The sequence below is a fragment of the Ascaphus truei genome, unplaced genomic scaffold (genome assembly GCF_040206685.1).
Source record: "Ascaphus truei isolate aAscTru1 unplaced genomic scaffold, aAscTru1.hap1 HAP1_SCAFFOLD_950, whole genome shotgun sequence".
In the NCBI taxonomy this organism is placed as follows: domain Eukaryota; kingdom Metazoa; phylum Chordata; class Amphibia; order Anura; family Ascaphidae; genus Ascaphus; species Ascaphus truei.
In genome coordinates, this window is record NW_027457289.1 from 116,593 (window position 1) to 130,000 (window position 13,408).

General features: G+C 44.7%; 1 protein-coding gene across 1 annotated transcript; it reads right to left on the reverse strand.

Moving 5' to 3' along the window:
- Nucleotides 1-421: 421 nt before the first annotated feature.
- On the reverse strand, nucleotides 422-12,486 carry LOC142486560 (importin-8-like). Its single transcript, XM_075585136.1, has 8 exons — nucleotides 12,326-12,486; nucleotides 11,851-11,946; nucleotides 8,357-8,577; nucleotides 6,359-6,564; nucleotides 5,133-5,327; nucleotides 3,739-3,855; nucleotides 2,769-2,825; nucleotides 422-750 (listed from the first exon to the last, which is right to left on the reverse strand). The coding sequence occupies exons 1-7, from the start codon at nucleotides 12,419-12,421 to the stop codon at nucleotides 2,779-2,781; spliced, it is 978 nt and encodes a 325-aa protein (XP_075441251.1). The 5' UTR covers nucleotides 12,422-12,486; the 3' UTR covers nucleotides 422-750; nucleotides 2,769-2,778.
- Between the last annotated feature and the right edge of the window lie 922 nt (nucleotides 12,487-13,408).

The window sequence follows — 13,408 nt, forward strand, 5'->3', positions numbered from 1 at the left end:
AACAAAAAGAAAAAAATAGTATGCAAAAAAAAAAAAAGAAGTGCTAAGAGTATAATAGAAAGGACTTGACTGCAGACAGATTTAGGTCAGCTCTGCGAGGGGTGAGGAGCTTGGAAAACCAATGGCTTTTCTGAAGACAGACATTTCAAGGGTCGAATTTATCTCTGCTGTGATGGGGAGATAGAGACCGTTCTTCTCCATGTGGCCTATATTTAAATCTGAAACATCCGCGCCAGTTACACACATGAAAGAACAAACGAGAGGGAATGAAGAAATACATCAAGATGAAGAGGCAAAGGATTCCAGTGAGGGTCCAAAGACCAAGAATTTCATATGGTTCATACTGTATCTTCCAGTAGCCAGTTTAAGTCCAAATGCATTACGGTACCAAAACAAACAGCAGAAAATTAAGAATCATGTACACGGTCCAGCAGCGAGGCATTTCTGCTTCAGTTTATTTTAAGTCCAGCTCCATGTGCAGCGCACAATCGGTCACATTCTCAGGATGAAATAGTATGTCAGAAGATTTTAAAGTCACATAATGGAGTCTTATGATGCATCGCTGCAGTCTGAAAGTCTAACTTAACCTTTTTTGGGTCAATGAGACATACAAAATATGATAATAAAGGTTTCCAAGAGTTCTCTGTAGCTTTCTCCGTTTGTCTCCAAGCCGAGTTCCTCAGAAGGAAGGTGCTGCGAGCTTATGGCACTCTAACTAAGCAGCGTTCTGCTGCTCAATCTTCTGAGAAGCTGGAAATAAAAAAATACAACAACAGTGAGAGTCGTGGGACAGAATCCTATGTCTAGATTGTGCTCTTCAATGTCAATTTCTTCCACTACCAACTGGCACTTTCACATTAAATAAAAAAAGCATTTTGTACCAGAACTTTTCTTTCTTCCTTCTGCATATTTACATGCTACACCCACCCCCACAAACACCTTTCCATTAACAGTGCAGTCTCCACTTTTCACCTTAATCAAAAGCGCTATAATAATGAGGCTGGGACAAGCTGGTCGGGTTTTTAGTGTCTAAACATTGATAGATTTACAACAGCATTGCGTTAACAACAGCACAATGAGACCAAAGTATTTCCTAAGCATCTCTTTGCAAGGGATGCGAGAGGTATAACGGTGGAAAGAACTAAACCGTGAATGATGGAACCTCCCATCCAAGTCAATAGTGTATAAACTCATTGAATTGTACTGTATGCTTCTGATCTACAGTACTTTTTAGGTATATGAAGCATCCCAACCTAAATGGTTAGGTGGTGGAGCGTGAAGATGATGATATTGATATATATAATGGAAATATTACTGTATGCTCATTGCATGTCTTTGACAGGTCTGCAAACCCGCCTTTCACCATTATCACCCAGCACTTCCACTGCAGCAAGGGATTCTGGGAAATAACATGCAAATGAGCACACAGTGCCACCTTTTGCTTCAAAACCATCAACATGGTTCCCTATAGGCTTAAGCTTGCTGCATGGTCACAACTTTGAGCACAGCCAGGGTCAAGATGCAAAGCCAGTAAACCCACCCACAGAAGGCCGTTTCGACCTTATTGGGTCTCAGTGTGGGGTTGGTTATACTGGCTATGCAAAAATGAAGCAAGGATAGGTTTTACCATACTTGGTTATGGGCTATGATGCTGACATACAGATGGAGCAAGACTTTCCGTTTTCGGCACCAGGGCATGCTGTGAAAACGTGACTGCCGTGGTGCCGGAGAATTATCGCTCCAGGAGGGTCCGATTCGAAAGCATGGATCCCCCCTGCAGGATGGCATGGGCAGCACCATCACTGGAGCCGCGGCTTGAAGCTCTCTCAGGCCCTGGCTCCGGAGACAGCAAGTCTCAGTACATCTGTACAGCACACAGCACTAAAAACTCATGTAGACCGCAAGCTTTAGAAGAAAATGCATGGCTTTGATCAGATGGCACATATATTTGAGCCGTTACAGTTACAAAGACAGCAGGTGGGATGAAGTATCTGTATCTAGTATAAAAATGCCTACATTAATCTCAGACACAATGGCCTTGGCCGTCACTCACGTGCATTAAAACCGTCAGCATTATAGCTACATGCAAGTGATTTAGTACAGTATAATCAAGATTGTTTTTCAAATCTGGACCAGCGAGGTCAGCCCAGAGCTGAACAAGATTGTGTGCCCTGTCAGGTCGCACCACCCTGGTGCAATTCCAAAACACAAAACAGCATAACTGGTTGATGTAAGGCTGTCTTCAATTTAGTGTTACTCTATGTTACAGGAAGGGGCTAAGGTGGAGTGGCCAACTCCAGTCAAGGGCCACCAACAGGTTAGCTTTTTAATGGTATCTCTGCTTCAGCACAGGTGGCTCAATCTACAACTGTGTTGGCTATTCCTGTGAGAAAGTGTGTTCTGAGGAAAAACAAGCTCACGTCTAGAACAGCGGTTTGAAACTTGTCCACAAGGACCCCCAACAGACCAGGTTTTAAGGATATTCCTGCCCAAGTACAGGTAGTTCAGTCCAAATGATTGAGCCACCGGTGTTCATGGAAGGATAACAACTGCGGAGCCACTCAGACTTCCTGAACCAGCGGGTGAGCTACAGCACCGGGGACAATACCCATGTAGTGGCCAGATCTTCAGTGGCAGGGGAGGGGGGAACAGGTGCTACACCTGTTATGTGTATTTGTATCTCCATTTATGTAAAATTATGTTTTCAATAAAATTCAAGTTTAAAAAAAAAAAAGCTCCAATCCAGCTGCCATGTCCCACAAATGTACCTGGAGTTAGTTATCTTCTGTTGCAGTTTATTGTACTTGTCTGGGGTGCGGCAAGTCCTAATCAAACAACGGATGAAATGAAACAGAATAAGAACGCTGGCATATACAGTAACATAATATGGATCAGTTAATTCAGCCCCCGCAACTGGCTGAACCTTCTACATTTAGCTGCTCGTGTGTATTTTTGTAGAGAGTGTGGTACGCTCCTCCTTTTATGGTTTTCTCTAAATGGATTATTATAACAGTTATCTGGTGCAGAGGAGATTTAGCGCTTCCCACACACACTACAAAAATACTGTTTCAGGATCTATCTTGGACAGTTTCTCTGAGTTTAAGCTGCTGAATACACAAAGTCCTAAATCTCATTAATGGTTTTACTGGTATATACACATTTTTGGATCATGATTGAATTTATTTACACGTAATCACATCAACTATATAATTTGTAGATATATTTGAACACAAATATTTCCCATTCATTTATCACAAGAAAATCACAAGTTATTTCACATAGGAAGCGCCTGTTTGAGGTTTCATATATGTATTTTGCCATTGTGGGAGTGACTGACGTGCATTAGAGAACCGAAAGCATGGTGGAGATGAGGAAAATCTGCCGGGATGAGGACATTTAAATACAGAACCGTATCCTGCGGCGCTCAAAAACTCAGTGACAAAAGTCAAATAGACATTTAAAGTCTTAGTGATGCAGACATAATGCACAAAGATTCGGGAAAAATCCCTTCTTTGGGTGCATATTCGTACAGCTCTGGAAGGGATTTCCCCCGAAACGTTGTGCATTATATCTGCATCATTAAGACTTTAAATGTCTATTTGACTTTTGTCACCGAGTTTTTGATCACTGCAGGATACTGTTCTGTATTTAAGTCTAGGGGGCGATATATGCTGGGATTCTCACTATCCTGCTAGAGCCCCAACCCCCATCATCTTTGGCTCCTTTGAAGTGACTGACCTGCTGCATTCTTCCTTTGCTCGGCCATTGAGTAGATTTCATGCAGGTGTTTCTTCTGATCATTACTTAGCGGGGCTGTCAGCGAGTGATACCACGAGAGATCTTGGCCCTGCACCCCTAAACAAGACAGTCTCATCACATCCATGCGTATGTACAGCTTATAACAGTCTGGAAGATGCATGCCGTGGAATGTCCCTTTTACTAGGACATTGGCAGGCTGTATTTCACAGCTTCTCGTGAGGCCAATATCCCTGATGCCCATTACTAGGTGCTACTTTTGTTCGAAAAGCATCACCTGGGTGATTTAAATGTCACTGAGTATATTTCACAGTGAAATCAGGCAAAGACTCCTTCCTCTCTGGGGTTAACGCCTGGACCGTCCTGTCACAGGGCTGGATCGGGCGCTCACACTGCTGGGACTCACTACCTCCGTGAGTAGGCGGGGGCCGTGGATCACCTTGGTGTGCTGTCAGATGGGACCGTCCTGGGCGTCTTCCAATTTTCTCCTTCGGTTCACCTCCAGAGTCGCCGTATTGCAGCTTGGAAGGGTAGCTGGGACGGTCTAGGCGTTATCCCCAGAGAGGAAGGAGCATGCAGGAGCTGACAGCCAGCAGCATTTAAGGCTACCACCTTTCTCACAGGCAACTCTGACCTTTACACACTTTTACCAGTTCAGCTATATGATATTTAGCAATATCACTTTTAACAATTGTTTATGTATTTAATGTATGTTTTTGCATTAGTAGTGCACCATATATGTATATTTTAATTACTATTGACCACTCACTTTGAAGGTGAATATAAAGTTGATTCCATTTTTCCATTGCGCCTCCACTTAATTTCTTTTTCTAAACTGCCCTTAAAGCCCGACATGCCCTAAAATATTTCGCTGTGCCGTCTTCTCTAAATACCATGGGAGCGATGTATCAAAGCAATTTTGGAGCAAAATGTAAGCATGGTTTCCATCTTGCACCTGCATGCGTCAATGCATCAAGCACTTTGCTCTTCGTCTTGTTCCATGGGCTTGTTTGATACTTGGGAACTGACAGTATGAGATACATAACTCAGAATATAATGAGATGTGTCAAATTCTGCACCTCCATGTCTCACCTCTTCTCCCTTTAATCGGTGTAAAACGAAAAACAAAAATGTGATAGTGGTATAAGCTTGTGCCTTCTAATATTCTGCACCAGATGTAAGAGACGATTTCTTACATTTGTTTGATGCAGATACGCTCCAGCAAAATGGCACAATGTGTCAGAACTTCTTGCCAACAAAATTGCTTTTATACAGAGCTCCTCCGGTCTCTCTCCTCCAAGCCCTTTAATTAGAAGAATTTCCCCACTTAACCCCACTTTCATTTTTGTGCCGAACCACACTAAAAAGTAACGTACTGAGCAAAGCTTCTGTAAAGAACTGGTATTCATCAAGGGCATCTACAGAGTCCAAAGGAGTACTGAATCCCTCCAAGGCAGTCTCCTCCAGAACTTCATCGTCCCAGTCGTCCTCTTCCTCCTCCTCTTGCCCGAGGTTCTCCTGCATGGCCTGACCTAACCCGTTTCCTTCCTCCTCATCACTCGGAATTTCCTCTTGAAAAGCAGAGAGCATGTTCAGCATGTTTACAGCCCGTCACCAAGGGAGAATTGCAGCTCCTCCGACACACACACACACACAAACACACACACACACACACGTAAGACCTCATGCAACACAACACTATGCATACACATATATTGTGTTAAATTCGACTCATACCAATGTTTTATACACACACACACACACACGAAATGCCATCTTTCACAATGGTTTCTTCTTGCAGTAACAGACACACATTTTGTATACACAAATCCCAAACTCCATCTCCTGGAAAGAATGGCACATACGTGTTAAAAATATTGCTGCAGCTACACGAATGCAATCCCGATATATTTATTTCGCAGAATTTTTTTAAATGATAGTTTATTCCCTGTGAATATTTTGTGTGTTAAAATCGAGACATGGTCTTTTTGTGATGCTCACGTAACACTTGTTTTAATATGACCATGTATTCTTTTTATGCGAGTGCTGTAGGGGTGTTAAACTATTTACATAAGCAACAGAAAAACACACTACCATTGTACTGTATATCCTTTGAACCCTTCTTTGTTTTCCCTGTAATGCTACATACAGTACAACTCTACAAATCGATCCCTAGCCATGTCTTATTAATATGCTTCTTTTAACATGCAGGATGAAGCCTGCAATTCTCTATTGTAATGCAACATATAATACCTTTTTGTTCCAAATAGATTATTTTTGTTAGGAGTTACATACAGTGTTTAAAAATAAGAAGTCTGTTGACAAAGGCAAGTTAAAATCCTGAATCCCAATGTGAAGATTAGCTAGTCTTTCCCAGGCTACAAGCTTAATGCTCTATCATTATCTTCCCAATAATTGATGGCTTTATTATTAAAGTGTGCTTAGGACCGAGGACAGAGGATTCTGGGATGTCACAGCTGTGCTTTTTTCCTAATGTTGCAAATATATTACCATCTCAGAACATTCCTGGTATACCAGTCGGTCTCAGTACACCCAGAGCCTGTCTCCCTTCCTGAGAAAGGAGTGAGCCAGAGGTTCTTACCGCTTTCCTCAGTCTCAGTCTTTGGGTCCTGCAAGGATGGCCGCTGGTCAGGCTGCTCACGGCTTGCACACACCTGTCTCAGCCCAAGGAAGAGAAGCAGAATCGAAGGTACAATGAGGGAAACAACAGCGTCGACTGATGGCGGTCGGTTTGAAAGCTCCATCAGAATGCTGAGTCCTATTATACACACTTTCCGGTCATGCAGCCTACAAGACAAGCAGCAGATCATAAGACAGACATGGTGCATAGAGCCTGACAAAAAATACTGCTAAGAAGCTTCTATCAAATTCCCCACATTATCATGAATTACGGCTCATTGGTACAAACCCCAGCACGAGTGGCGACTCATCACATACATCACAAATATCACCATTAGTGATGGCTCAACGCATACAATAGAAGCATTAATGCAGCATTCCCCCTATATTGAGAATCTTTTCTTTGTCCAAAATCTGAACCAACGTGCCTACTGGTGCGGATCCATACTGTTCTTAGCTCCTGGGACCACCTGGTACCCGTGATACTTAGCTTTAATTTTACTGGCACATAAAAAGGTAACTGAATCGTCCAATAGGAAGCCACTGTGTCCTGCCCTGATGACATTGATGATTCCTATTTGGTCTGAAGGAGTGAGCCTTGGATGGCAGCCATGTGGATTACACAAAATGGTCCAAACATACAGGTACAAAAATGGGAAATATCTCAGGAACCCGGGGGTTAGGGTTCAGTTACAGCAGGGGTGTCCAACTCCAGTACTACAGGGCCACCAACACGTTATGTTTCCAAGATATCCCTGCTTCAGCACAGGTGGCTCAGTCATAATGACTAAGACACCTGTAAAGAGTAGGGATATCCTGCAAACCTAACCTGGTGGTGGCCCTTGAGCTTAGGAAAATAGATGCCTTGAGAAAGCTCTTTTTTTTTTAGTGCGAAACGCGTTGGCTGCAGGACACACACTGACTGACCCCCCCACACACACACTGACTGACCCCCCCCCCACACACACACACTGACTGACCCACACACACTGACTGACCCCCACACACACCCTGACTGACCCCCACACACACACTGACTGACCCCCACACACACACTGACTGACCCCCCCACACACACACTGACTGACCCCCCCACACACACACTGACTGACCCCCCCACACACACACACTGACTGACCCCCACACACACACACACTGACTGACCCCCACACACACTGACTGACCCCCACACACACACACTGACTGACCCCCACACTGACTCACATGCACACACTGACTCACATACACACACTGACTCACATACACACACTGACTGACACACACTGACTGACACACATACATACACACACACACACTGACTCACTTACACAGACTGACACACACACTGACTGACTGACTTACACACACACACTTACTGACATACACACACACTGACACACATATTCACACTCAGTGCAAATAGCTAATACAGGGGATGTGTGCCGAGCACGCGCATTATAAGTCAAATGTATTTGCGTTTTGTCAATGAAATTGTCTTTTGATTTTTAATTAAAACATCACCAATACAAATACAATTTCTGTGACAAAAGTCAAAGAAGTTTCACTTACTATGCGCGTGCACAGCACACAGAGCTTTTTTTTTAATGGAAAACACACTTTCCCTTTCATAATAGTTTTTTTTTTCAATTTTGGATACATTCAGTAGTGCTCTGTTACTCCTTCCAAATAATCTTATCCCGGTGGCCCTTGAGGACTAGAGTTGCACACCACCTCCACCGTCCCCTACCCCCGAGCTACAGGGACCCTCCAGTTTCAGAGTTTGTTAAAAAAAAATTTTTAAAACAGCAGAAAAACAAGGTTAAGTAGTGGGGATTGTTGCTTTAAGATGGGCGACAGGTCATAATTTGCAAGAGAATCTTCAGTACACATCACAGCGACACGATCAATGCACACATGTACCCTCCATATATGAAGTTCTGAAACGGTCAGCTTTACTTGCCCCAGGAAGCAGTCTGTATCATTCACCCACTGATTGACAAACTGTGCAGTGATGGGCTCGGAGCTGTGAGGGAAGCGAATTTGTTCCAAGGTGTTCAGGAGCAGAGCTGGGTTATAATACAGAGATGCAATGACCACCTGCAGGCACATGGTCCGCAGCTGACTGGACTTAACGCCTCGTGTTAATCTCTCCAGCACGGCCTCCACGAAGAGTGGGATACACTAAAGAAAAAGACACGGCCACTCAGCAAATGCATTAAAGACTTCCAGGGTAGCAGCGGAACAGAGAGCCCAAAGAGCTATTCGAATGCAAAGATTAGGAATGTCTTCTGGTATATGTGACCCATCTATTATCATTATCACCGAATAAAGCGCCAACATATTCCACAGCGCGGTACAATGGGGGAACAGGATGATATCAATGACAAACAGAATAACAAACCAAATACGGACAAAAAAAGCACAAAGAAATACAAAAAGGTGATGAGCGCCCTGTTCCTCAGAGCTTAGAATCTAAATGCTGAAAGCCAAATGTGGTAATAAATGAAATATTACCCAGCCATATACACACCTGCTCTCGCCCACGCCTCTCTGCCACCTCTTCCCCTGCTAATTGTGTTAATACTGACTAACCTTTAAAACTCGCCTCACAAATCAAGCACCCCAAGAGCCTGCACTCACGGCTACTGTCCCACACCCACAGTCACTCCTACCAACCATTGAATCCAAGCACTGCCATCTACAGCACTTATTTCCTCATCTGCTATCTCTGCAAGTCTGCCAACATCGCATTTAGATTGTAAGCTCTTCAGGCAGGGATTTACTTTCCTATTGTCTGATTTTGCTGCACTTATTGTATTATTATAATTCCCTGTACTGTATTCTTTGTGCCGAGTACACTTGTAGCGCTATATAAATAAAAATAAACATACAATTACATATATCACAAAGGTTTGGTCCTGATGAACTTTAAAGTGAACTAATGCCAGTGACATGTTCAATGGGTTATGTAGGGATGTCTTAGTTTGCTTTCCCTTCGCTGCAGCGTGTCTCCAGAGGGAGTGTTTAAAAGGTTCCGCGGCGGCCCGACAGCATAGGGCGCCGCCATATTGTTGCGCAATAGTTAGGGGCACTGTAAGAGCGGCGATTGGTCACGCATGCGCAGTGCGCGAACGGCTGGCCAATAAGAGGCTCAGCCAGTAACTACGACTCCCAGGAGCCTTAGCGAAGTCACCTGACGCCAGGGAGCGAATAGGAGGGCGGAAAGGTAAGTGTGGGGGAGAGGCCACGCTAGTCAGAGGGCACCGGAGGAGCAAGGGGACAGGTAGTGTGGGTGCAGGGGGTTTCGTGACCCACCTGCATAGGCTAGATCTTCCCCGTAGGCCCCAGGATACTCCCTGAGTCACCGTAGATTGTGGTGCTGCAGGGACGCCCTGTAGTGATAGCTACATCAGCCCTTACTGTATAGCAGATAGGGACAAAGTGTGCGGAGCCGAGGTTGGTGCTAGTCGTCTGGGACCAGGCTGCTGTGCATCGTGAAATCGTGAGAGACTGCGCTGGATCGGCGGATCCTTTTTGAAGTTGTTACCGGTCACCCCAGTGACCGGAAGGTATTTACTAAAGTGCACCAACACCGGTCAACAGGCGCTGATCCCGCCTTAGGGAACACTCTTTGGGGACACTAAGTGGAGTGGCCAAAGGACTGAGCCTATATACATAATTACAGTTACATGGACACGGTGTGGGGGCACGCGGTTACAGGACATTGACATTTCTCCTTATGAGAGTGGCCAAGCCACCAGGGTTATATATATTAAGTAGTTGGTTGATGTGTTACATGCGTTCTTGTCATAACTATGCCATAAGAGTCAATCAGAATTACAGTAAACAGTTACAATCGTATGTGTGTAGCTATTGTTCTTACCCAAGGGAATCTTACGCAATGGGGATCCTGGGTAAGTGGAGGCGCTGCCAATAAGAAAATTGTTACCCCAGGCTCCCAGCTAGCGGAGGCCCAGATCTCCTGGAGCCAACAGGTGTGTACAGTACCCGTAGTTACTCTAGAGCACTAGAAAGAGGGCTACAGTTACATCTAGTTGATTGATGCTTTTTTACCCAAATATGACACCTTTAAGTATTTTTAAATACTGCTTCAGTTAGTGTGTAAACTTGGTGATCTGAGACCTGGGAAAGGTGTGATTTCCTCTGGCTGCACCCTTTTTTCTCGTGGCCATGTGCAGCAATTGCTAGCACAGCCAAAGCCCTCTTCTATCTCTTATAACGTACGTATGCATGTCTTTATTTGTATAGCGCCCCCATGTACATACAGTAGCGCTTTACAGCAGCAATACAAATAGCATAATTGGATACATAAGAATAAAATATGACATTAGGAAAGGAGTCCCTGCTCCGAAGAGCTTACAATCTAACTGGCAAGTAGGAAGAACCTGCAGACACAGTAGGAGTGTGTTATGGTAAGTACGACTGCAAGGAGGGATTGTAAATGTATATGAGATGTATAGTACTAGCCAAGGGAGCTACCCAAATACTTCATTAAGGGGGCTTGTATGAAGATAGGCATTAAAGGTGGAGAGAGCCAGAGAGAGACAGTGTGGTATTGAGGGGAAGGGAATTCCAGTACACACACACACACACACACACACACACACACACACACACACGCGGTGGGTAAAACACAAAATAACAGGTGCATTACTCCACAACCCAGAATCCTTATTTATATAAGGACTAGGATTTGACATGTTCCATAATTATAGGGAATACATGGGCAAATAACAGTTACAAGCACATATCTTCTGCGAAAAGGTTTTAGATTCATGACTGCTGTACAATTTATTCACCAATCTGATAAAAGTGGAAAGAAGCCAAAAAATCTTTCAGTACACACACGTAATAAAATCACAGTAAAATATATATATATACACTGTATCTACCAAACATATAATAGAGTCACTGCATGTTAAAATAATTTGTTTATTTTTATATCCATGGCAAGTTTGAAATCTTTACGCTTCTAACAGAGAGAGCAAACTTTGAATGCAGATGGAAAAAACGGCATGCGAAAAATGTCTAGAAATAGTACGTAATTAACAGCTCTGGATAACAAACCTAACCATGAGAAATGGGGGAAGAGCAGATGGGGGGGGGGGGGAATGAAAAAGAAAATGAGACACAGAGAGAGACAGAGAGTGACGAGAGAGAGATAGATACAAAGAGAGAGAGAGAGATCGAAAAACACAGAGAGAGACAGAGAAACACAGACAGACAGACACACACACACACACACACACACACACACACACACACACACACACACACACAGCTGGCTAGGGTTAGTGTTTAATTGTAATATAGTGTGCTAGAGAGGAATCTGTGAAAATATATCCGAAAAAATGAAGTATGGACAGCATGTCTCAGAGTGGGGGGGGGGGGGGGGGGGGTAATGAGCCTTAGCAGCACCCAGTTCCAAATTACCTGATCAATTCCTCGGCCTTTGCAGTGCAAGACAATGACCTCCAGGAGCTTTGCTGCGTGGCACTCGGCATCTTCCCCGGCTTCCCCTGTCAGTACCTGACACAAAAGGGGTGGAAATGAAGCACCACTAGGCTACACCTCTTCCTCACCCCCTTCAACCTCCCACTGCTGCCCTAAGCCCCTTCTTGCCTTACAACCAAAATGACAGTTCACCAGAGCCCCACCCCCTCACAAACACACACAGTCTCTGCCCTTACACCGCAATTGCAGGACCCTTCAGGATCCAAGTATTGAGCCCTCCAAAAACAATGTCTAAGCAGACTGCTTGCAAAGCTTAACTGAATGGTGGAAAACATTACTTGTAACATTCTCTGTTGCTCAGCCCCCACATGCAATCACAGGCTCCTAATTCCCACCGTGCTCCCACCCAGTGTGTTCTCCTTTCCATTTGTCCAACTGACACACAGCTGCTCACCTTCTTACACATGGTGTAAATAATCTCCAGGTGTTTGGGGCTTGACAGCAGAGTCTCTGTATCTACTGTGATGTAATTGTGAAGAAGAGGCATCATATCTGAAGTGAAAAAAAAAAAGGAGGGTCAATGACACAGGCAGGACCACCACCTGCATCCTGGGCATCCCCACCCTGGGAATCTCTACCCTTGAGCTTATGCCTGCATCTAGGCATGTGCCACCCCGAGCACCCACTGCACCTGATCTACTCTTTGGACACACCCTCATAATGATCTATTCCAGTCACACTCATCCAGGCAGAACGCCAGCCACCCTGACCCTCATCTTGTCCAAGGCTCAGTCACCTCCCCCACAGTGTTACGGTATCCGGCACCCCCTCTCCCCAAGCCTTTTGCCTTTCACACTGGTGATGCGCTGATTGTCCTGGTTTACTCTGTGTGTTGCCTTGTAAATATGTCACACACAGCTGGCAAGTTGAGTTTTTCAAAGCATCTCTCACAAGTGGACAATTTAAAGGTACAATTCCCCCTCCCCCCAGCCCCAATCAAAAAGGTAACCATCACGAAATGAATCTCATTGTGATGCTTATAAAAGATGACAAACCTTATTTCTTAATTTTTCACAACTGTTTTTGATTTGATTTTTAATAGGCCCAAAGCCTACAGTAGTGTACACGCAGCAACCTCTGCCATTTATTCTAAGGCCGCCTCAATAGTAGGTGTGCGCTCGCGACCGAGCGCATTGTCTGTACTTTAAGAGATCCGTGGCCTGCAATGTTGCACTATGGTTGGCGTGCCCGTGATGTCACGTGAGCAGTTCGCCCTCATTGGCTGAACCGCACACATAACCTGGCCGTCGCGCTGCAAATTCAAACAAGTTTGTCTCGCCATGCATTGGCCGCCTCGGCGCAAACGATCTATGGACACGCGCATTGGCCTCCAGGTGTTTGTTTTTGGCGCTCGCGCCATCGGATCCACTATGGACGCGGCCTAACTTGCTCCATCCCGCCATAAAGCACAGACCTGTTTTAAATGCCAATGTCTGAGGCTTCTCAACAAAACTATTATCCCGAGCCTCTCAGATAA

Excerpts from the sequence above, each read along its gene's own strand:
- LOC142486560 (XM_075585136.1), bottom strand. The coding sequence starts at position 12,421 with ATGATGCCTCTTCTTCACAATTACATCACAGTAGATACAGAGACTCTG. Across the intron at positions 6,565-8,356 it reads GATACAGACTGCTTCCTGGG|GCTGCATGACCGGAAAGTGT; the intron begins GCAAGTAAAGCT and ends CTTGTCTTGTAG. Across the intron at positions 3,856-5,132 it reads CTTTACAGAAGCTTTGCTCA|GGGTGCAGGGCCAAGATCTC; the intron begins GTACGTTACTTT and ends TGTCTTGTTTAG.